Source organism: Anomaloglossus baeobatrachus, chromosome 7 (assembly GCF_048569485.1).
Source record: "Anomaloglossus baeobatrachus isolate aAnoBae1 chromosome 7, aAnoBae1.hap1, whole genome shotgun sequence".
NCBI classification, from domain to species: Eukaryota; Metazoa; Chordata; class Amphibia; order Anura; family Aromobatidae; genus Anomaloglossus; species Anomaloglossus baeobatrachus.
In genome coordinates this window covers 170839296-170864364 of record NC_134359.1, presented here as the reverse complement: position 1 = coordinate 170864364, position 25069 = coordinate 170839296, and the positions used below count along the sequence as shown (strand labels likewise).

General features: G+C 49.8%; 1 protein-coding gene across 2 annotated transcripts in view; it reads right to left on the bottom strand.

Annotated features, from left to right (window-relative positions):
• The window catches only part of HSPD1 (heat shock protein family D (Hsp60) member 1), a 282968-nt gene that overhangs the window by 64641 nt on the left and 193258 nt on the right, over nt 1-25069 (bottom strand). For both annotated transcript variants that reach the window (XM_075317799.1, XM_075317798.1), the window contains exon 8: nt 24543-24642. In XM_075317799.1, the coding sequence (XP_075173914.1) occupies nt 24543-24642 (100 nt within the window). The remainder of the gene's footprint in view (nt 1-24542; nt 24643-25069) is intronic.

Genomic DNA, 25069 nt, shown 5'->3' with positions numbered 1-25069 from the left:
GCGACCAATCCTGAACTAAGGCGTCTGCCGCCAGAGCTCTGTGATCTTGAGATCGAGCCATGAATGTTGGGACCTTGTTGTTGTGCCGTGACGCCATTAGGTCGACGTCCGGCATCCCCCAGCGGCAACAGATCTCCTGAAACACGTCCGGGTGAAGGGACCATTCCCCTGCGTCCATGCCCTGGCGACTGAGAAAGTCTGCTTCCCAGTTTTCTACGCCCGGGATGTGAACTGCGGAGATGGTGGAGGCCGTGGCTTCCACCCACATCAAAATCCGCCGGACTTCCTGGAAGGCTTGCCGACTGCGTGTTCCACCTTGGTGGTTGATGTATGCCACCGCTGTGGAGTTGTCCGACTGAATTCGGATCTGCTTGCCTTCCAGCCACTGCTGGAACGCTTTCAGGGCAAGATACACTGCCCTGATCTCCAGAACATTGCTCTGAAGTGAGGACTCTTGCTGAGTCCACGTACCCTGAGCCCTGTGGTGGAGAAAGACTGCTCCCCACCCTGACAGACTCGCGTCCGTCGTGACCACCGCCCAGGATGGGGGTAGGAAGGATTTCCCCCTCGATAATGAGGTGGGAAGAAGCCACCACCGAAGGGAAGCTTTGGTTGCCTGAGAGAGGGAGACGTTCCTGTCTAGGGACGTCGGCATCCTGTCCCATTTGCGTAGGATGTCCCATTGAAGAGGACGCAGGTGAAACTGCGCGAAAGGGACTGCCTCCATTGCTGCCACCATCTTCCCCAGGAAGTGCATGAGGCGCCTCAAGCGGTGTGACCGACCTTGAAGGAGAGATTGCACCCCTGTCTGTAGTGAACGCTGTTTGTCCAGCGGAAGCTTCACTATCGCTGGAAGAGTATGAAACTCCATGCCAAAATATGTCAGCGATTGGACCGGTGTCAGATTTGACTTTGGAAAATTGATGATCCACCCGAAACTCTGGAGAGTGTCCAGAGTAACGTTGAGGCTGTGTTGGCATGCCTCTTGAGAGGGTGCCTTTACCAGCAGATCGTCTAAGTAAGGTATCACCGAGTGACCCTGAGAGTGGAGGACCGCAACTACTGTAGCCATGACCTTGGTGAAAACCCTTGGGGCTGTCGCCAGGCCGAACGGCAGTGCCGCGAACTGAAGGTGTTCGTCTCCTATGGCGAAGCGCAGGAAGCGCTGATGCTCTGGAGCAATCGGTACGTGGAGATAAGCATCCTTGATATCGATCGATGCGAGGAAATCTCCTTGGGACATTGAGGCGATGACGGAGCAAAGGGATTCCATCCGGAACCGCCTGGTCATTACGTGTTTGTTGAGCAGTTTTAGGTCCAAAACAGGACGGAAGGACCCGTCCTTCTTTGGAACCACAAACAGGTTGGAGTAGAAACCGTGACCCTGTTGCTGAAGAGGAACCGGGACCACCACTCCTTCTGCTTTCAGAATGCCCACCGCCTGCAGAAGCGCCTCGGCTCGCTCGGGAGGCGGCGATGTTCTGAAGAATCGAGTCGGAGGACGAGAGCTGAACTCTATCCTTCATGAGGAAGCCGCCTTGGAAGCGGCACCTCCGGCGGTCTTTTTAGGGCGTGATTTAGACCGCCATGCGTCGGAGTTCCTCTGATCCTTCTGAGGCCTTTTGGACGAGGAGAATTGGGACCTGCCCGCCCCTCGAAAGGACCGAAACCTCGACTGTCCTCTCCTCTGTTGGGGTGTTTTCGGTTTGGCCTGGGGTAAGGATGTTTCCTTTCCCTTGGATTGTTTGATGATTTCATCCAATCTCTCACCAAACAAACGGTCGCCAGAAAATGGCAAACCCGTTAAGCACTTTTTGGAAGCCGAATCTGCCTTCCATTCCCGTAGCCACAAGGCCCTGCGTATTGCCACCGAATTGGCGGCTGCAACCGCCGTACGGCTCGCAGAGTCCAGGACAGCATTAATAGCGTAGGACGCAAATGCCGACGTTTGAGAGGTTATGGACGCCACCTGCGGCGCAGAAGTACATGTGAGTGCGTCAATTTGCGCCTGACCAGCTGAGATAGCTTGGAGTGCCCATACGGCTGCGAATGCTGGAGCAAAAGACGCGCCGATAGCTTCATAGATGGATTTCAACCAGAGCTCCATCTGTCTGTCAGTGGCATCCTTGAGTGAAGCTCCATCTTCCACTGCAACTATGGATCTAGCCGCCAGTCTGGAGATTGGAGGATCCACCTTGGGACACTGATTCCAGCCCTTGACCACGTCAGGGGGGAAGGGGTAACGTGTATCCTTAAGGCGCTTGGAAAAACGCGTATCTGGACAAGCTCGGTGTTTCTGGACTGCCTCTCTGAAGTCAGAGTGGTCCATAAACATACTCGTTGTACGCTTAGGAAACCTAAAACGGAATTTCTCCTGCTGAGAAGCTGACTCCTCTACTGGAGGAGCTGAGGGAGAAATATCCAACATTTGATTGATGGACGCAATAAGATTATTCACTATGGCGTCCCCATCAGGAGTATCAAGGTTGAGAGCGGCTTCAGGATCAGAATCCTGATCAGCTACCTCCGCTTCATCATAGAGTCCTCTCGCTGAGACCCTGAACATTGTGATGATGTCGAGGGGAAGTCATAGCGAGCTCGCTTAGGCGGTATGGGGGTGCGTTCCATGTCAGAGACCTCACTCTGGGATCTATGAGACACCCCGGGAGAACATTGTTGTTCCAACTGAGGGGAACCAGGGGGCAATGATTCCACAGTGCCCATGGTCTGAGATACCGGTCTGGACTGCAAAGCTTCTAGAATCTTAGCTATAGTCTCAGAAGTCTGTCAGTAAAAACTGTAAACTCCGTCCCTGTCACCTGGACAGTGTTAGCTGGTGATTCCCCCTGGGCCCTCCTTAGCAGAGGCTCTGGCTGAGCAAGTGCCACAGGGGTCGAGCAGTGCACATAATGAGGGTCAGTGGAACCTGCCGGTAGCGAGGTCATACATGCGGCGCAGGCAGCATATTAAGCCTGTGTTTTGGCACCCCTGCATCTTGTGGGTGCCATGCTGTTGTCTCCCCTGAGCAACACAATAGGGTATATAGCCAGAAATCCACCGTGCACCATACAGTGTAATATGTTTATAATCTATAATTACACTTCTGCACAAGTGGGCCCAGCTCAGGAGCTGATTACCGCCCGCTTAAAGCGGTTGTGTGGCCACCAGCATCCCTGCCTGGGTCCCCCAGAGCTTGTCTCCCCTCTGCAGCGTCAGGGGAGCTGACAGGAATGGCTGCCGGCGTCCTGATGAGAGGAGGGAGCCGTGGGCGTGACCCAGAAAGTGCGGGAACTGGTGCCCCACTGTGCACAGTGAGGGGGGTGGAGTATGCAAAGCATGCTCCAGCCCTCAGTGCTGCCGTCCTGTACAGCGTCCCGCCCTTCACCTGACTGGCAGGGCTGGGGGCGGGAAGAAAAGAGACAAGGCCGCAAAAGCCAGGGACTCGAGTTATAAGCGCGGCCGCCGTATAAGCGCGGTCGGCGCGGAAGTCCCCGGCGCACTAACAGTCCCAGCCGCTCCGCAGTGAAAACAATGGCGGCGGCGGTCAGCGCGGCAGTCCCCATACACTAACACACTCAGCGACGCTGCAGTGTGTAATGGCACAAAACGCAGTCAGCGCTGCGGTCCCCGGTGCACTAGCACACCCAGCAATGCTGGAGTGTTGCTGTGCGCGGTCCCCACGGGGACACAGAGTACCTTAAAGTAGCAGGGCCATGTCCCTGAACGATACTCGGCTCCTATCCAGCAGGGTCCACAGGAGCTGTGGATGGAGCACGGTCTCCTGTGCCTGGAGACCGAAAGGATCCCACTTCGCCCAGAGCCCTAAGGGGGATGGGGAAGGAAAACAGCATGTGGGCTCCAGCCTCCGTACCCGCAATGGGTACCTCAACCTTAACAACACCGCCGACAAGAGTGGGGTGAGAAGGGAGCATGCTGGGGGCCCTGTTATGGGCCCTCTTTTCTTCCATCCGACATAGTCAGCAGCTGCTGCTGACTAAGCTGTGGAGCTATGCGTGCATGTCTGCCTCCTTCGCACAAAGCAAAAAACTGAGGAGCCCGTGGAAGCACGGGAGGTGTATAGGCAGAAGGGGAGGGGCTTTACACTTTTAGTGTAATACTTTGTGCGGCCTCCGGAGGCATAGCCTATACACCCAATTGTCTGGGTCTCCCAATAAGGAGCGACAAAGAAATATATATATATATACATACTATATACATACTATAATATATATATATATATATAGATATATATATATATCTATATATCTATATATATATATATATATATATATATATATCTATATATATATATATATATATATATATATATATATCTATCCTTACACACACATACACGCACACTATATAACTATATACACACAGACACACACATTATATACACACACACACAATCCAGATTGGAGGATCACACATATAATGATGGGGAACATACATATTCCACGATGGGGGCCATATATACAAGGTACCCAGAAAGGAGGATGAGGACAGAATTTGGGGATATTATTACCTCAGTAACACTGTCAGCAGTAAAATAACAGTGTGTCATGACCACATTCTTTTACTTTAATTTTATTTTTTTCTATTTTTTCCTCCTCTAAAACAAGGGTACGTCTTATAGTCCGAAAAATACGGTGTATAATTATATATATATATATATATATATATATGCCGGCAGGACGCAGGCACAGACCCGCTTTAGTCTATGGGTCAGTGCCTGCACGGACCGCACACAGAGTATGTCCGTGTTCAGCACGTATCGTCAGTGTCCGTTTTTAATCACAAAATCTGAAACACTTGTTACCAATCAGGTCAATTGATGGCAAACAAAAACACCAGGATCTCATGATGAATGATTAACAACGATAATTGGGTAAGAATGCGGGCCTTTAAAAACGGACAGCACACGGACAGCACACGTACGTATTTTTTGTCAATACGAACATTACACACACACACACGGCTCGCATACGCAATCACACGGATGCCATACGTACCGGAGAAACGCCCCTAAAATACGGAACACTGACCCGAAAAAACGGACCGTGAGACACGTACATTTTTTTTGCGGAAGTGTGTTTTAGGCCTAAATGACAATGGAAGATCCTGCCAGGATTTTAGTTTGGTAATAATTTTATTTAATAGGGGAGGATAGTTGAGGGAATATAGTGAAGATGGTGTATGTCCTATTTTAATACCCAAGTATGTTATGAACGATGAAGCAACGGCTATCCCTCCTAGAGGGCTATTTTGGAGGGTAGTACTTTTTCAGTTAAGGGGAGTAGTTCGCTCTTGTCAATATTAATTTTAAATCCCGAATAAGAGCCGAATACATTAAGAATGTCGATAATCACTGGTAAATGTGCTTGTGGGTTAGATAGAAACAGAATGATATCATCCGCAAAAAAAAAAGAGAATTTTGTTTACTTACCGTAAATTCTTTTTCTTATAGTTCCGTATTGGGAGACCCAGACCTTGGGTGTTTAGCTTCTGCCTCCGGAGGACACACAAAGTACTACACTAAAAAGTGTAGCTCCTCCCTCTGAGCCTATACACCCCCTGGAGAACCAGATCTAGCCAGTTTAGTCCAAAAGCTGAAGGAGAATAGCCACCCACAAGTAAAAACAGAGCAAGAACCGGAACAACCGGAGACTCTGTCCACGACAACAGACGGTGATAACGCGCGGAACAAGAACCTGCCAACAGGCAACAGGGAGGGTTCTGGGTTTCCCAATACGGAACTATAAGAAAAAGAATTTACGGTAAGTAAACAAAATTCTCTTCTTCTTTATCGTTCCTTTGGGAGACCCAGACCTTGGGACGTTCCAAAGCAGTCCCTGGGTGGGAATAAACAGAAAAACTAATAAGTAGGCAGAACCTAACTTCACAAATGGGCGACAGCCACCTGAAGGATACGTCTGCCCAAGCACGCATCTGCCGAAGCATGAGCATGCACTTGGTAGTGCTTTTAAAAGGTATGCAGGGTAGTCCAAGTGGCAGCCTGACAGACTTGTTGAGCCGTAGCCAGGTGCCTGAAAGCCCAAGAGGCACCGACAGCTCTGGTCGAGTGTGCCTTGATCCCCGGTGCGGGAGGCACCTGAGAACACTGGTAGGCATCGGAAATGGTCGACCTAATCCAACGGGCTAAGGTCGGCTTAGAAGCAGAGAGGCCCTTACGCCGACCTGTGGTTAGCACAAAAAGAGAGGTGCACCGCCTAAGAGCAGCGGTGCGAGACACATAGATCCGGAGCGCCCGCACCAGATCCAGAGTATGCAACGCTTTTTCAAAGCGATGAACAGGAGCCGGACAAAAGGAAGGCAGGGTAATGTCCTGGTTAAGGTGGAAAGGAGAAAACACCTTAGGGAGAAAGTCCGGAGTCAGACGGAGAACCACCTTGTCTTGATGAAAAACCAAAAAAGGTGACTCCGAAGAGAGCGCAGCCAAATCAGAGACTCTCCTGAGGGAAGTTATGGCCACTAGAAAGACCACTTTCTGTGAAAGACGAAACAAAGAAACCTCCCTAAGAGGCTCAAAGGGGGGTTTCTGCAAGGCCGTGAGGACCAAATTGAGGTCCCAGGGATCCAAGGGCCGCCGGTAAGGCGGAATGATGTGAGACGCGCCCTGCATGAAGGTACGGACCTGAGCCAGCCGGGCGATACGCCGCTGGAACAGCACTGACAGAGCCGAGACTTGTCCCTTGAGAGAATTGAGGGACAGTCCTAGCTGCAGACCGGACTGTAGAAAGGACAGAAGGGTCGGCAAGGAAAAAGGCCAAGGAGCATGGCCGGAAGAGCGACACCAGGACAGGAAAATTTTCCAAGTCCTGTGATAGATTTTGGCCGAGGAAGACTTACGGGCCCGAGTCATAGTGGAGATTACTTCAGGAGGAATACCAGAAGCCGTCAAAATCCAGGACTCAAGAGCCACGCCGTCAATCTGAGAGCCGCAGAATTCTGGCGGAAAAACAGACCTTGTGAGAGAAGGTCTGGACGGTCCGGAAGATGCCACAGCACCTCTACGGACAGATGGAGCAGGTCTGGGTACCAAGCTCGCCTGGGCCAGTCCGGAGCAATGAGGATGACCCGACGGCCCTCCATTCTGATCTTGCGCAGGACTCTGGGCAAGAGAGCTAGAGGGGGAAACACGTAGGACAGACGAAACTGGGACCAGTCTTGAACCAGAGCGTCCGCTGCGAAGGCCTGAGGATCGTGGGAGCGAGCCACGTAAATCGGAACCTTGTTGTTGTGACGAAATGCCATTAGGTCCACGTCCGGAGTGCCCCACTTGCGGCAGATTGACTGAAACACTGCCGGATGCAGGGACCACTCACCACTGTCCACGGTTTGATGGCTGAGAATCTGCCTCCCCGTTTTCCACGCCTGGGATGTGGACTGCGGATATGGTGGACTTTGAGTCCTCCGTCCATTGAAGGATACGTTGTACCTCCACAACATTGTCAGGCGGCTGCGTGTCCCGCCTTGGTGATTGATGTAGGCAACTGCTGTCGCGTTGTCTGACTGGACTCTGATGTGCTTGCCCGCCAATAGGTGGTGAAAAGCTAGGAGAGCCAGGAGCACGGCTCTGGTTTCCAGCACATTGATCGAGAGGGCTGACTCGGACGGAGTCCAAGTGCCCTGTGCTCGGTGGTGGAGACATACCGCTCCCCAGCCGGATAGACTGGCATCCGTGGTGAGGACCACCCAGGACGGAGCCAGGAAGGAGCGTCCCTGAGACAGAGAGGGGCCGAAGCCACCACTGAAGAGAGCTCCTGGTCTGTGGCGACAGAGCCACTAACCTGTGCAAGGAGGAAGGCCGCTTGACCCAACAGCGGAGAATGTCCGGCTGCAGATGGAACTGGGCAAAGGGAACAGCCTCCATTGACGCCACCATCTGACCCAGCACCTGCATCAGGTGCCTGATAGAATAACGGCGGGGCCTCAGCAGAGAGCGCACTGCCAGTTGGAGGGGCTGCTTTTTGATCAAGGGCAACTTCACAAGTGCCGGCAGAGTCTTGAACTGCATCCCTAGGTACGTGAGACTCTGGGTCGGAGTCAGAGTGGATTTGGGCAGATTGACCAGCCACCCGAATTCGGCTAGAGTGGCGAGAGTGAGCGAGACACTCCGCTGACAGTCTGCGCTGGATGAGGCCTTGACTAGAAGGTCGTCCAGGTAAGGAATCACTGCCAACCCCTGGAGGTGCAGAACCGCAATCACTGCTGCCATGACCTTGGTGAATACCCGAGGGGCCGTGGCTAACCCGAAGGGGAGAGCCACGAATTGGAAATGTTCCTCTCAGATTGCAAAACGTAGCCAACGCTGGCGTGAAACTGCAATTGGCACATGCAGATAGGCATCTCTGATGTCGATGGATGCCAGGAAATCCCCTTGGGTCATTGAGGCAATGACTGATCGCAGAGATTCCATGCGAAAATGCCGCACCTGAACATGCTTGTTGAGAAGCTTGAGATCCAGGATGGGCCGGAAGGAACCGTCCTTTTTGGGGACTAGGAAGAGATTTGAGTAGAAACCTCTGACCCGTTCCCGGGCGGGAACCGGTACAATTACTCCGTTGGCCTGCAAGGATGCCACGGCCTGATAGAAGGCGGCGGCCTTGGAACAGGGGGGAGTTGAGAGAAAAAATCTGTTTGGCGGGCTGGAAGAGAATTCTATCCTGTAGCCGTGGGAGATGACATCCCGCACCCACTGATCGGAAACGTGTTGAAACCACACGTCACCAAAGTGGGAGAGCCTGCCACCGACTAAGGACGTTGCTGGCGCGGACAGAGTCAAGAGGAGGCTGTCTTAGTGGCAGCAGCTCCTGCGGTCTTCTGTGGACGCGCCTTTGCGCGCCAGTTGGATTTTTGGTCCTTGGCTGAGTTAGTGGACGAGGCCGAGGGCTTAGAGGACGACCAGTTGGAGGAACGAAAGGAATGAAACCTCGACTGGTTCCTACCCTGGACAGGTTTCCTGGTTTTGGTTTGTGGCATGGAAGTACTCTTCCCGCCAGTAGCTTCCTTAATAATTTCATCCAGTTGTTCACCGAATAGCCTGGACCCAGCAAAAAGGGAGCCCAGTAAGGTATTTCTTTGAAGAAGCATCTGCCTTCCACTCTCGAAGCCACAAGATCCTGCGGATAGCGAGGGAATTAGCCGAAGCCACCGCAGTGCGGTGAGAAGCCTCCAGCATGGCAGACATGTATTATCTCTACCAGGATGGGGCCGTGATGGGGACAAATATACCAGAATGTAGGAAATATATATCAGGATGGGGGACATGTTTACCAGGAAGTGGCCAAGGAAGGGGGACAGAACTACACAATGATGGGGAGGGGAGCCACTCGTACGTCTTTATGGGATTTCAAGATGTTCAGACTTTGAAATGTAGATGTGGATTACAGGGTGACATCTGATTGCATTCCATGCTAAAATCTCTGTCTAATATGCTGCAATTTTTTTCCCAGAAAGATCAATCCAACTGCTGTGTCTGGAAAGGGCAAGGGCTCAGCTCCAATGCGTGGTAAGCATGCATGAGCGTGATGCCCCCTGCTGAAGAGAAGACGGCAAAGGTAAGATTAAAATCAATTCTTTATATAATAGGATTGGTTGGCACTTCGGAAAAAAAATTGGGTTTAGGGCTACAGTTTGGGCACTCTGCCTGTAAAAGGTTCGCCATGACGGTTATAGACAATGCTTTAATCTGTGAGGTGGGGTTCAGTAACAGAATACAGCTTGGATGGCGGTGCAGTTGTCATCTGCTCCTTCCTTCCATATAGGAAATGTTGGATCTGCAGATATTTGTAGAAGTCCCTTTGTGGTATATTGTATCTATCTCGCAATGATGAGAATGTGATTAATTCCTCCCCATCATACAGATTCCCAATAGATGTGATTTGACATGGTTTCCAGTTTTTAAGCTTTAGGTCAGGGATACAATGCTCCAGTGTCTCTATGGGGGCCTTAAGGAGTGCGATTTGTATAAGGCCTAATTTATTAGTTAACATCTTCCATAGCTCCAGGATCGCGTCTATGGTTGGGGATATGTTAAAATTCCTACCAGGGATTAAAGTGTGGTGTGCATGGAAAAAGGCTGAGGCACTGGTGGCTCCAATCAGATATTTCTCAATGGTTATCCAGTGCCGGTCATAGTCATTGCTCCCCATGAAACGTAGATGCCCGAATAATGCGGCTCTGTAGTAGCGGACCACTGAGGGGTATCCCAGGCCTCCCTTACTTCTAGGGGTGTAGAGTGTGTCCGCCTGGACTCTCGGCTGTTTTCCCTGCCAAATATGTTTGGAAAGGATGGCTTGTATCTCTTTTAGTATTTTCATTGGGAATATGATGGGGAGATTACGGAACAGATACAATATCTGCGGGAGAATGAACATCTTCACTGATGCTATCCTGCCCATCCACGATAGCTCGTGTTTCTTCATTCTTAATAGGTCAGCTTGGATTTTCCTCCTCAGGGGCTCATAATTCAGAGATCGCATTTTATCTGCCGAGAGTGTTAGCTGGATACCTAAATACTCAATACTACCATTATTCCAATTGAAGGGGTACTTGTTCTTGAATTTTTTGGGGTACGTTGTGGATGGGGTCAGGTTTAATACCTGACATTTAGACGTGTTTAGTTTATAATATGAGATTCTGGAGAACATCAATTATTTGCATTGCTGCCGGTAATGACTCCGTGGGGTTTGTTATCGCTAGAATGAGGTCGTCCGCAAACAGACCTATTTTGTGTTCTGTCCTGTCCACCTGGATTCCTGATATTACTGGGCGAGATCTGATTTTTTTCCGCTAAAGGTTCAAATCGCCAAGGCGAATATGAGGGGCGATAGCGGACACTCTTGTCTCGTCCCATTTGTGACAGGGAACTTGTCCGACATCATTCCAGAGACAAAAACTGACGCTGATGGATGAGAGTATAGTAAAGTAATTGCATTAAAAATGCTGCCAGTAAATCCAAATCTGGTTAGAACCTCAAATAGATAGCCCCAATGCACCCGATCAAACGCCTTCTCTGCGTCCAGTGATAGGAGCAGAGAAGGCGTCCGGCCTCTCCCCACCACACTGATGAGGTGAATCATCCGTCTGGTGCCATCCAGCGTCTGTCTGGATTTGATAAACCCAACCTGGTCTCTGTGCACCAGGGAGGGGATTACACCGGAGATTTTACCTGCCAGGATTTTGGAGTATAGCTTGAGGTCGGTATTCAGTAGGGATATCGGCCTGAAGCTATTGGTTTGGTCGGGTGTTTTACCTGGTTTGGGGAGGGGGACTATGGTCGCCTGTAGCATCTCATCTCGTATTTGGCCTGTTTCAAATATATTCTGGAAGACTAGTAATAGGTGTGGGGACAATATTTGATAAAATGTCTTGAAGTATTCGTTAGTTATCCCGTCCGGTCCTGGGGATTTGTTATTCTTAGATGTTTGGATGGCTTGTTGGATTTCTATTTGGCTTATGGGTTGGTTTATTGCCGTGAGTTTGTCCTCTGGGATTTTGGGTAGTGATATACTATTTAGGAAGTTATTAATTAGTTCAGCGCTGGGTTGTGGGATGAGATTGTCATCTTTGAGCTTATAGAGTGAGGAGTAGTATTTGGTGAAGGTGTTGGCGATGTCTTTAGGGTTGTATATTTTGTTCTTTTGGGCGTCTTGTATATGAGCTATCCTTTGCTTTGTTAGTCTGGCTTTGATTTTATTGGCTAGTATTTTGCTCGCCTTGTTTCCCTGCCAGTAATATTTGGCTTTGCTTCTCCTCATGTTGTGCTCGTGTTTATATTTGAGTAGTTGGTATAGATCTTATCTTGCCTTTTGTAGGTCTTTGTATATAGCGGGTGAGGGGCTGTTTTTATGGGCATCCTCTAATGTTGCTATACTTTTGTGAAGTTCCTCCATCTGTCGCATTCTTCGCTTTTTGTGTTGTGCTGCTATCTGTATTAGCTGTCCTCTTATGTACGCCTTGTGGGCGTACCACACTGTGGTCGGGGACATGTCTGGGGTTCTATTAATATCAAAATATTCCTGTAACAGGTCTTTGATTTGGGATTTGATACTGAGAATATTAAGTGGTTATTAATTCTCCATGGGAAATATGTTGGGTTATTATAAGTCTCTCTTATTTGGCATGATATAGGAGCATGGTCCGACCAGGTTATGTTCCCTATTTGGGCCGATTGTATATTTTGCAGGAGCCACTTATCCACCACTATTAGGTCGATTCTGGAGTATATTTTATGTGGATGTGAGTAAAATGTATAGTCCCGTTCGGAGGCGTGAAGGACCCTCCAGGTGTCGTACAATTCTTCTCACAGGAGGCATTGGGACAGCGCATGGGACTGGGATGTTTTCTTGGAGCACCAGAATTTGTCTATATTGGGGATCGGGGCGATATTGAAGTCTCCGCAGATTAGTAGCGATCCTTGTTTTATTTTGGATAATTTGGTCATGAGTTCTCTAATAAAGGTGATTTGTCCTGAATTGGGAGCGTATATAGAAGTGATTGTGTAAGTCTTATTATTGATATTGCATATAAGTATCACATATCTGCCCTCGTCATCTAGGATTTTATCAATGAGCTGGAACGCTATAGTGTCCTTTATCGCAATCGTTACGCCTCTTTTCTTTTTTCAGTGCATGTGAGGCATAGATGTGGGGGTAATGTTGATGTTTTAGTCTATGTGTGTCCTCGCTGTTTAGGAGAGAGTCTCTTGGACACATATGTCCACTTTAGGCGTCTGGGCCTCTTTCCACAATAACGATCTCTTAAAGGGGCTGTTCAAACCTTTCACATTAATAGTTGAAATTTTAAATACCATCAGATATAGTAATGAGAGAAGAAAAACAAAAATCAATATATCACCAAGTATAAGGTAACGGTAAGGGAAGCAAAGGGTTAGGGTGCAAACAGTAATTACAACAGGTTACAATTAAGAGTCAGGTTCTACGTGAACCAACTGGATATTCGTTTCTATCCAGTATCAGTGGGGGGGTGAGAATAAAACGAGAGAGAAACTAAACGTTATTCTCGTGCCCCTCCAACCTGCCAATCAAAACAAAGAGTGGCATCAAAATAGAAAATGGCATCAAAATATAAAGTGGCATGAAGGTGTCCCTATTCAGGACCATTCCTTGTTCAGCATCGGAGGTCTCTTCTTTAGCGGGGAGCTGGTGTCTTCGTCCACAGATGTCAGGGACCAGTCTTGGAGCAGGGTCATAGCCTCTCTAGGGGACACGAGGACGTGTGTGACTCCATTTTTCATCACGATGAGCTTTACCGGGTGTCCCCATTTGTAGGTGATGTTATTGTCCCGCAGGATCTTGGTTGCGGATGAGAATTCCCGCCTTCTATTCAGGGTGTCCGCAGACAGGTCGGTGAACACCAGGATGTTCTGGAATCTTTCTGGAAGTTCTTGCTTGTTTGCTGCCACCGCCTTGGTTCCTGCCTCTTTAAGATGATAGAAGTGCAGTCTGGCGATAACGTCCCGTGGTGTGGAGCTGGGAACGGATTTGGATTTGGGGATCCGGTGCACCCTATCAATCAGTAGATCCCTCTGCTCTGCTGACGGCACTAGTGCTGTAAAAGAGTCAGTTAGTAACTCTGTCAGTGCCTCCGCGGGCACGTTCTCAGGAATCCCTCTGAAACGTAAGTTATTGCGTCTGGATCGGTCTTCCAGGTCCACGATTTTCAGTTTTAGGGCTGTAATCTCATCGTCCGCCTCATTATGTGCATCTACTAGCTGGTTGTGCGCTGTGGTGTACTCCTCCAGTTTCCCCTCTATATGTGGAGGTTCTGTCACCAATCTGCGTGATTTCTTTATTAAGCATAATAACGACCGAGGTTATATCTGCGTGGATGGTTTGCTTCAGCTCTGTCATAACAGATCTGAGTATATCCTCAGTGACAGGGGCTGAGTTGTAGCTTTTATTAGGGGAGCATGAAGGGTTAACCAGGGCTGTGCTTGGTGGCTGTAATTCTGCAGACCCAGGACTGCTAGCACCTCCAGCAGGAGAGAAGGTCAGAGACTGCAGGGCTGACTGATAACACTGTTTAATGATAAAGGGGCTCCATTAAAGGCCCAGTCACACTAAGCAACGTACCAGCGATCCCAACAACGATACAACCTGATAGGGATCGCTAGTAAGTTGCTAGGAGGTCGCTGGTGAGATGTCACACTAAGCGACGCTCCAGCGATCCCACCAGCAACCTGACCTGGCAGGGATCGCTGGAGCATCGCTACACGGGTTGCTGGTGAGCTGTCACACAGGCATATCTCACCAGCAACCAGCCCCCAGCGCCGCGTGGAAGCATGCTGCGCTTGGTAACTAAGGTAAATATCGGGTAACCAACCCGATATTTACCTTGGTTACCAGCGCACACCACTTAGCGCTGGCTCCCTGCACACCTAGCCACAGTACACATCGGGTTAATTACCCGATATGTACTCTGCTATGTGTGCAGGCAGCAGGAGCCAGCTTCTACGGACGCTGGTAACCACGGTAAACATCAGGTAACCAAGAAGCCCTTACCTTGGTTACTCGATATTTACCTTCGTTACCAGCGTCCGCCGCTCTCACACTGCCGACTCCCTGCTCTCTGCACTCCTAGCCACAGTACACAGAGAGCAGGGAGTCGGCACTGACAGCTGAGAGCGGCGGACGCTGGTAACGAAGGTAAATACCGGGTAACCAAGGTAAGGGCTTCTTGGTTACCCGATGTTTACCGTGGTTACCAGCGTCCGCAGAAGCCGGCTCCTGCTGCCTGCACATTAGTTGTTGCTCTGTCGCTGTCACACACAGCGATGTGTGCTTCACAGTGGGAGAGCAACAACTAAAAAATGGTCCAGGACATTCAGCAACAACCAACGACCTCACAGCAGGGGCCGGGTTGTTGCTGGATGTCACACACAGCAACATCACTAGCAACATCGAAGCCACGTCACAAAAGTTGTTCCTTAGCAGCGATGTTGCTTAGTGTGACGTGGCCTTAAGAGTGTGAGAATCACGCTGTGATCTGCTCCTCAGTCCAGGATGCTGATGCACACCATCACCATTATCAGTGCTACCATCTCCTCCATGAGGCAAACAACGGTGGCCATCTTGGATTGTATTACTGGCAGCTTCAAATACAGAAACTTTGCCTGGTTTCTCCCACTTCTTCCTCCCCCGCACCGTGTCTATAACGATCTGTTCCCCTGCACTTCAGCTGCACTTATCTGTGATTTACAGCCTCCTTCGGTCTGATTGCCTTCAGCCGCTTTTAAGGTTGGTGATCAGGGGGCACAAGTCTCAGACGCCCATTCAGTTCAGCATCCGGTCACGCCCCCACATTACAATAAATATATATACACATATATATTATATACACACACACACACACATATATACACACACACACACACACACACATCTACACAATGTATATATGTGTATAAAATATATTATACATATACACACATATGTGTATGTATAATATTTTATACACACACACATATATGTGTGTACATGTATATATGTATAATATTTTATACACTCACATATATACATTATATGTGTGTGTGTATAATATATATATATATATATATATATATATATATATATATATGTGTGTACATGTGTGTGTATAAAATATATACATTATACACACGTGTGTTAGAGATTATATATATATATATATATATATATATATATATATATATATATATATATATATATATATATATATATATATATATATATATATATATATATATATATATATATATATATATATATAATATCTCACTCTATATCTCTCTCTCTCTATATATCTATCTATCTATGCGTGTGTGTATATTCTCTCTCTCTCTCTATATAGATTTTTGTGTACTCAACGTAAAATCGTTTTTTTAGCCATCATTGGGGGACACAGGACCATGGGTGTTATGCTGCCTAACCATAAGAGGACACTAAGTAGATGCAAAAAGCATTAGCTCCTCCTCGGCAGTATACACCCCCTGGCCGGGCCAGGAAACCTCAGGTTTAGTACACAAGCATTACGAGGAAAAAAAAAAAAAAAAAAAAAAAAAAACAGTAAAAACTTCTCAATAGAGGAACATGAGAAAAAAGAGAGTCATAACCAAATAAGGTACTGAGAGAACCAAGGCCCCGCAGGGCAACAGGGTGGGTGCTGTGTCTCCCAATGATGGCTAAGAGAAAACGATTTTACGGTGAGTACACAAAAATCCGTTTTTCTCTGACGCCTCATTGGGGGACACACGACCATGGGACGTCCTAAAGCAGCCCATGGGTGGGAAACATAAAAGAAGACAACACAACCCAAGGACTAGGAACCAGTCCCAGACAGCCTGGAGCGCCTACCGAGAGAGGTGCTCTACTGCCGTTTGCAGAATTTTCCTACCCACACTTGCCTCAGCTGAAACCTGGGTATGGACTCTGTAATGCTTTGAAAAAGTATGTAGGCTAGACCAGGTCGCAGCCTTACACACCTGTTCCACTGAAGCCTGATGCCGAATGGCCCACGAAGCGCCAACTGCTCGCGTGGAATGAGCCCGCAGCCCACTAGGAATGGGCTTGAGTTGCAAGCAGTAGACTTCCTGGATAGCAGAGGGAATCCAGCGAGCCAGAGTTGCTTTTGAAGCTGCCTGTCCCTTCTTAGGCCCCTCAGGAATGACGAACAAAGAGTCCTTTTTCCTAAAGGGGGCTGTCCTGGATATGTAATATCTGAGAGCTCTGATGAGGTCTAACGAATGCAGAGACCTTTGCAGCCTATGAACTGGGTGTGGACAAAATGAAGGCAGAACAATGTCCTCGTTCAAATGAAACAGGGTAGGAACCTTTGGAAGAAAATCAGGAAGGGGGCGCAGAACCACCTTGTCCTGGTGAAAGATCAGAAAAAGCTCGCGGCAAGAGAGTGCTGCCAGCTCCGAAACCCGTCTGATTGACGTAATTGCCACCAGGAATGTTACCTTCCAGGACAGAAGAGCAAGGGAGGATTCCTTGAGAGGTTCAAAGGAAGACCTCTGGAGACCGTCCAGAATGAGATCCCATGGGTCCAGCGGCCGTTTGTACGGGGGAACTAGATGGGAAACGCCCTCGAGGAAGGTCTTGACTTGCGGTTTTTGAGCCAGGCGGCATTGGTAGAAGATTGAGAGCGCTGAGACCTGCCCTTTAAAGGGAACTGAGAGCCAACCCCGCTTGCAAGCCAGACTGCAGAAAGTCGAGAATTTTGGGGATGGCCAGAGGCATAGGCTGGACGTTAGTTTCCCTGCACCATGAAAGGAAGATTTTCCACGTACGGTGGTAAATGTGGGATGAAGCAGGCTTTCGGGTGCTGATAATGGTGGAGATAACCGAGGGGGAGAATCCCACTCTTGTTAATACCCAGGTCTCAATGGCCATGCCGTCAGCTTCAGGGCTCTGGAGTTCTGATGGGAAATGGGCCCTTGGGTCAGCAAGTCTGGGATGTCTGGAAGGCGCCACGGCACGTCTGCGAGCATTGTACTAATTCGGCGTACCAGGCGCGCATGGGGCAGTCCGGTGCTATCAGTATCACCGGGACTCCCTCTGCCTTGATCTTCCTGATTACCCGCGGCAGCAGGGGTAGAGGTGGAAATATGTAAGGCAGGCGGAAGTGGTGCCAGGAGCAGACTAGAGCATCCGCGCCGATTGACTGCGGGTCGCGTGACCTGCCTATGAATGCGGATAACTTTGCGTTCAACCTTGAGGCCATTAGATCCACGTCTGGTGAGCCCCAGCGAGTGCAGATGTGTAGAAACACTTCTGGGTGGAGAAATCATTTTCCGGCGGCCAGGCCTTGGCGACTCAAAGTCTGCTGCCCAGTTCTCTACCCCCGGTATGTGTACCGCTGATATCACTGACCCAGTCGATTCTGCCCAGCTGAGGATCTTGTGGGCCTCGAGATAAGCCGCTTTGCTGCGGGTCCCCCCCCTGCCGATTGATATAGGCTACAGCTGTCGCATTGTCCGATTGGACTCGACTGACGACCCGCTAGCAGAGGGCAGAACGCCCTGAGCGCGAGGAAGATCGCGCGGATTTCCAGGATGTTTATGGGTAGGGAAGACTCCTGAGGTGTCCAACGTCCTTAAGCAGTGTGGTGCCGGTACACTGCTCCCCAGCCTAGGAGGCTGGCGTCCGTGGTCAGGACCAGCCAGTTCACTGGGAGAAAAGATCTCCCCATCGATCGGGATGAGGACCGAAGCCACCAGTGGAGTGCATACCTGATTGAAGGCGTCAGGTGAAGATGTTTGTCCAGGGAGAAGGGGCTCTTGTCCCAGGCAGCTAGAAGGGCTAGCTGCAGTGGGCAGAGGTGCAGTTGAGCAAAGGGTACTGCCTCCATAGCCACCACCATCCTGCCTAGCACCTTCATGCTGAATCGAATGGAGAGAGACGGAGGACGTAGAAGGCAGCGTACCGCTTGTCGAAGAGCGATCGCCTTGTCCTGAGGGAGAAGGATCAAGCCCCGACGGGTGTCCAGGGACATGCCCAGGAAGGTGATGGATCGTGCTGGGACCGGGGATGATTTGTCTAGATTCAGTAGCCACCCTAAGCGGGATAGGGTGTCCACGGTGATCTGTACGCTGGTTGAGAGGTCGCGGAAGGAGGGGGGCCTTGATGAGGAGGTCGTCCAAGTAAGGGAGAACGACTACTCCCCTGGCGTGAAGGACGCTCATGGCGGCCGCCATGACTTTGGTGAAGACCCTTGGTGCGGTGGCAAGGCCGAAGGATAGGGCTATGAATTGAAAATGGGAGTCCTGAACTACGAAGCGGAGGAACTTTTGGTAATCTGGAGCGATGGGTATGTGCAGGTACGCGTCCTTGATGTCTATGGAGGCGAGGAATTCCCCTTCGACCATGGATGCAATAATGGACCTTAGGGACTCCATTCTGAATCTCCGTACGTGCACATGTTTGTTTAGGTGTTTGAGGTCCAGGATGGGTCGAACTGACCGATCCTTTTTGGGGACCACAAAGAGGTTGGAATAAAACCCCCTGAACTTCGTCGTCTGGGACGAGTATTATCACTCCTGCTGTTTGGAGCGAGTGGATTGCTGAGAAAAATACCTCGCGTCGTTTGAGTCTTTGGGCGGTTTGAGAGAAGGAACCGACTCGGGGGTCTGGTCAGAAATTCTATGTGGTAACCGGAAGACACAAGGTCTTCCACCCATTTGTCGTCTGAGGCGGCAGCCCAGATGTGTTGAAAGAGCCGCAGTCGACCCCCTACAATGAGTGTGTCTTCCGGAGCGCCAAAGGAGTCATGAGGGGGGGAAAACGTCGTGGACGAGTCTCCCTAGTCCTGGACTGTTTCGGTCTAGGCTGCCATGACGAAGTAGGTTTCGGGGAGAGCTAAGAAGGTCGGTCCCTGCGTAGTCCGCGACTAGTGGCCAAATGAGTTCCGAAAGGAGCGGAACGAGGACTGTGGACGTCTGGGGAAGGACGTCCTGGATTTCAGCTGGGGAAGGGAGGTACCCTTTCCTCCCGTGGCGTCAGAAATGAGCTTGTCCAGACGTTCGCCAAACAATCGGTCTGGAAAAAAGGGAAGGTCCGTGAGAGACTTCTTGGAAGCAGAGTCCGCTTCGCCATTGTCGGAGCCAGAGAGCTCTACGGATGGCTATGGTATTTGAGGCGGCAAAAGCTGCGCAGGTAGCAGCATCAATGGAGGCCTGCATGAGGTACTCCGTCGCAGCGGCAATTTTAGCTGTTACCTCTGTGACGGTACGAGGGAACTGGGATTCCTCAAGCGAAGTGTTAAGGGATTCTGCCCAGACAGAGATCGCCTTTGTGACCCACACAGAGGCAAAGGAGGGCGAGAGGGAGGAACCCGCAGCCTCAAAAGGCAGAGTGGGCGAGGTGCTCCACCTGTCTGTCGGGTCCTTGATGGAGGAACCATCGGGTAAAGACAGGAGCGTTTTTGTGGCAAGGCGGGATACCGGGAGGGGGGAAGGGGGGGGGGAGACCCAGCCCTTAGGGGCAGGTGAGGCAAAAGGGTACCGGGACTCCATGAGTTTACGGTTACTGAAGCGCCTGTCAGGCTTCTCCCTTTGCTTTGTGAGTATATTCTGAAACTCTGGGTGATCAGCGAAAACCTTTTGGGGTTTCCTTGCCCTCTTAAAAGGAGACCGCATGGTCAATGGTAGTGGATGGGGGATCCTCCACATGCAGAGTTTGGTTGATTGCTGCTATAAGGGAGTCTATTGCAGTTTGATGATCTGGGGATTGTGAAACCAAGGAATCATCCTGGTACAAACAGAATTCTCCCTCCTCCAGCTCTTCAGAAGCAATGGAGCGTGTGGGAGAGCCTGCCCTGTGTGCTCCCGAGGGAGAGCCCGCTGGAGACACCCGGCCGTGTGCCCTTTTCCTGATCCCTGCAACCGGTGAAGCATGGGCCTGGATTACCTCAGAAGAATCCTCCATAGGGGTATCCTCGGGCTGCGTTCCGTCCAGGGGCCCAGAAGGGTGTGGAGGAAGACATTGCATAGCCAGCACCAGGTTCTGTGACAGTTTTTCCATGGATTGGGACAGAAACTGTGCCCATTCCGGTGGGCTGGGAGCCCTAGGCTCTGGGCTGACGGTTGCGGCGCGGGGGGGGGGGGGGGGGGGGGGTGTCTTGTTTACGTGGTAGCTCAGCGTGGCAGGCAGTGCAGGCTAAATAATAGACTATGTGAGCCTTAGCACTCTTAGTACCCTTAGAGTTCTGCATATTCCTAATAGGAGTATGCCAGGAGGGGGAGAAATGATATGCAGAGCTACAAGTGAAGCAGTGGGAAGCAAGGATTGTGTTTGCTTCGGTGTACCTCACCAGAATCAGCCGATGGCCCTGCGTCTTCAGGAATGAGTCTCTGTGGAGATCTTCGCGCGTTTTCCGGGGGAAGGGGGGGCTTATGGCCCGCGGGGTGGGCGGGGCTTAGCGCTAAAAGAGCGCCAAGAAGAAGTCAGTGTGCTCCCCTGCTGTCGGTAGTAAAATACGGCGGGAAGGGAGCTTCTGTGACAGTTTCTCCCCCTCCCTCCAGTCAGCACACAGCTACCAGTAGATTATCTCTGCAGGAGTCCCTGCAAATCAGCAAGGGACTTTCCCCTCCTCCAGCCAGCACGTAGCTGTGGTGGGAATAAAAGACTAAATTCAGCAGTCCTGGGAGCCTTCCCTGCACAGTCTTTCTCCCTTTGTCTGGGAAACCAGTCAGGGGGGATCTCACCTTAACACTGCCTCAATCCAGGCAGTGGAAATAGAGTCAGCCTGCTGTGTCCGGCCACACAGGTGCAATGTATCAACTCAGAGCCTGCAAAAAGGGGCTGAGGAATTGTGCCTCTGCCCTGGGCTCTGGAAAATCGGTGTCTGTGGGACCTGTCGTCCAGTAAAAGGCAGCGCAGAATCCAGTGTCGCAGGAGGGGGTACGTGGAGGCAACACTCCGCGTTCCCGCCCGTTGATGGTATTGGGAGATCGGTCCCTAAGGGAAACAGTCGTCCTCAAAAAATAACAAAACCTTGAAAGGATGTGCCTCCTATAGACACTAAGCTAAAACTGAGGCTGCCTGGCCAGGGGGTGTATACTGCAGAGGAGGAGCTAATGCTTTTTGTATCTACTTCGTGCCCTCCTATGGATAGGCAGCATAACACCCATGGTCCTGTGTCCCCCAATGAGGCGTCCGAGAAATCTCTCTCTCATATATATATATGTCTGTCTGTCTGTCTGTCTGTCTGTCTGTCTGTCTGTCTGTCTGTCTGTCTGTCTGTCTGTCTGTCTGTCTGTCTGTCTGTCTGTCTGTCTGTCTGTCTGTCTGTCTGTCTGTCATGCTCCAAAATTGTGTCCTTACGGTGACACAAAGCTGATTGGCCGCTGGGCTCGCCATGGCCCCGCCCCCCCCCCACGGATTGGCCTCTCGCCCCGGCTCTCTGCAGGCCCCGCCCCCCTCACGCAATGCACGCTCGCTCTGGCCCAACTGACACGGAGCTCCGACTCCTAGGTGAGTACACACACACACACACACCTCACACATCCACACACTCACAACATGCTGGGATATCGCTTGCTTCTACACCGGCTCCGTCAGGATCCCAGCAGCGCCAGACATAACCTTGCGATGCTGGGATCTTGACGGAGCCCGTGAACGCTGGTAACCATTATACACATTGGGTAACTAAGGTCCCTTGGTTACCCGATGTGTATCATAGTTACCAGTGTACACCGGCTCCCGGTACACATGTGCAGGGAGCCGGCATTATACTCCTCTCCCCCCAGGACTACTCCTCCTATTACAGTCCACCTATTATACTCCTCTCTGAGTATAATAGGAGAACTATTATAGCATGGGGGATGTAGCACGATGGGGGGTGCGCAGCATGGGGGATGTAGCACGATGGGGGGTGCGCAGCATGGGGGATGGAGCACGATGGGGGGTGCGCAGCATGGGGGATGTAGCACGATGGGGAGTGCGCAGCATGGGGGATGTAGCACGATGGGGAGTGCGCAGCATGGGGGATGTAGCACGATGGGGAGTGCGCAGCATGGGGGATGTAGCACGATGGGGAGTGCGCAGCATGGGGGATGGAGCACGATGGGGAGTGCGCAGCATGGGGGATGGAGCACGATGGGGAGTGCGCAGCATGGGGGATGGAGCACGATGGGGAGTGCGCAGCATGGGGGATGGAGCACGATGGGGAGTGCGCAGCATGGGGGATGGAGCACGATGGGGAGTGCGCAGCATAGGGGATGGGGCATGATGGGGGGTGCACACCTCCCCCCAACACACACAGGGAACCACAAACACCGCCATACACAGACACCCACACAAACAGACAACGCTGCACACACCCAACACCCAAACACCGCGGCATACATAAATATACGCACATACCGCACAACACACACATTGCACAAAACATACCTCCCCCCAAAACACACCACACTCACACAAACCGCGCAACACACAAAACGCGACAGACACACAGCGCTCCACAAACAACACAACACACATACAACACCGCTCTCACCCCCCGCCACACCCAGAACATGTACAGCGCCCTACACAAACACTTGGTAACTACACACAACAACATCATATATATATATACATACATACATATATATACATACATACATACGTGTATATATTTACTAGAAGGTGGCCCGATTCTACGCATCGGGTATTCTAGAATTTACGTATTGTGTAGTTCATGTATGATTTTTGTTATAGATATATATCTGTGTGTCCCCGGGATTGGCATCTGCACCCTCGCAGCTACAGCCACAAAATTTTGCACACACACTTCTGGACCCCGAGAGCGTCATATGCTATGTTTTGAGGGGAAATATTAACCCCGCTCTTTACAGTTATTCACCCAAAAACCTGCCTCCATTAAAGCGAATGGAGCTGGGAGCCACAGTGCAGCCAGAACTTCAGATGAATGCGCAGCCACGCCCTTATATGGAATGGTAGTAGTAGTAGTAGTAGCAGTAGCAGTAGTAGGAGGTGGAGGAGGAGGAGGAGGAGGAGAAAAGATATATACAGGAGACAGACCGAGAATGAGAGAGAAACAGACATTTACTATCCCGGTCAGCGCCGGGTGCTATGTTGTGAGGCGAAATTTTAACCTCGCGCGTTCCAATTTACCAATCAATTTTGCCCCTATCTACATAATGGGGAAAAAGTGAAACGAAAAGTGTTGGGGGCAAATTGACAGCTGCCAGATGTCAACAAGGGAGACTTAAAGAATGAGAGCGATGGCGCCAAAGATATACTGTACAGTTGCTGGGGTGGGGCCCCGACATGGGATACTCGCCACACTCTGGGATATGAACACACACACAAAATGCGCCACACACTACCACGTGCTTGAACACATATACCACCCTCAGCACACATACACCAGTCTGGTATTATCCTTCAAAAATAAAAATCTGCTTAATAAGCAGCCAAACTACAAGAACAACAAATGTACCACATAGGAAATACGGCAGCTGTCAGTCACATGACCTGTCTATTGTGTGAGCTAATATATACTGTCAGGGGGGAGGGCTTTCTGTTGCCTGGAGATTTATCAGGCTGCCAATAGCAACCAATCACAGCTTAGCTTCTATTTTGCTGCAGTTAATTAATCTGAGCTCTGATTGGTTAATATTGGCAACAATGTAATAATTACATTTCTATCTATTTGTTTTGTGGTTTTTGTGTACAGAATACATTTTTGTTAATACATTGTATTTTGTTAACAGCAGTTATTAACCCGGGCAGTACAGTGTATATATACATACACACACACATATATATACACACACACACACACACACACACACACACACATTATATATACATACATATACATATATACATACACACACACACACACACACACATATATACACACACATATATACATATATACACACACACACATATATCCATATACACACACACATATATCCATATACACACACACACACACACACACACACACATATATATATATATGGATAAGACATTTCTTGAGTTAAAGTGACTTACAACTCCTCCAGTGGCAATTGCCATATCTTTTAGATTATTTTTCCTGTTATCTCCGAAACCTGGGGCTTTCACAGCAACCACTTGAAGACCAACCTTTAATCTAAAAGGCAAAAAGTACTAATTAGAAACAAATAAAAAAAATGCAAGCAAGAAAGGTCATTCAACTCTAGTTCTATGGTAATTCTGAAAACAGTATTGCACACCTTCATAAGTAGTTTGGGTAGCCCTGCAGCTTGTCGTCAGTACATAATGTACAATTTGTACTTCAGCAGTACAAGAAAAAAAAACAAAAAAAAAAACATTTCTTTTGATGAAGGCAAGTTCCGCAATGAACTCAAGAAAAATTTAAAACAAAACCTTTCACCAGTTGTAGCATGTTATGCTGGACTCATGTATAATTCAGCTCTGCAGCCACTATTACATCTTATATTTTCATACTGCCCCACTTCGTTGTGGAAATATTAGCTTGTCAGGGTCAGCATTAAGGTTAGGAGGTAGGGCCAACTGGGTAACTGCTCAGGCCCCAA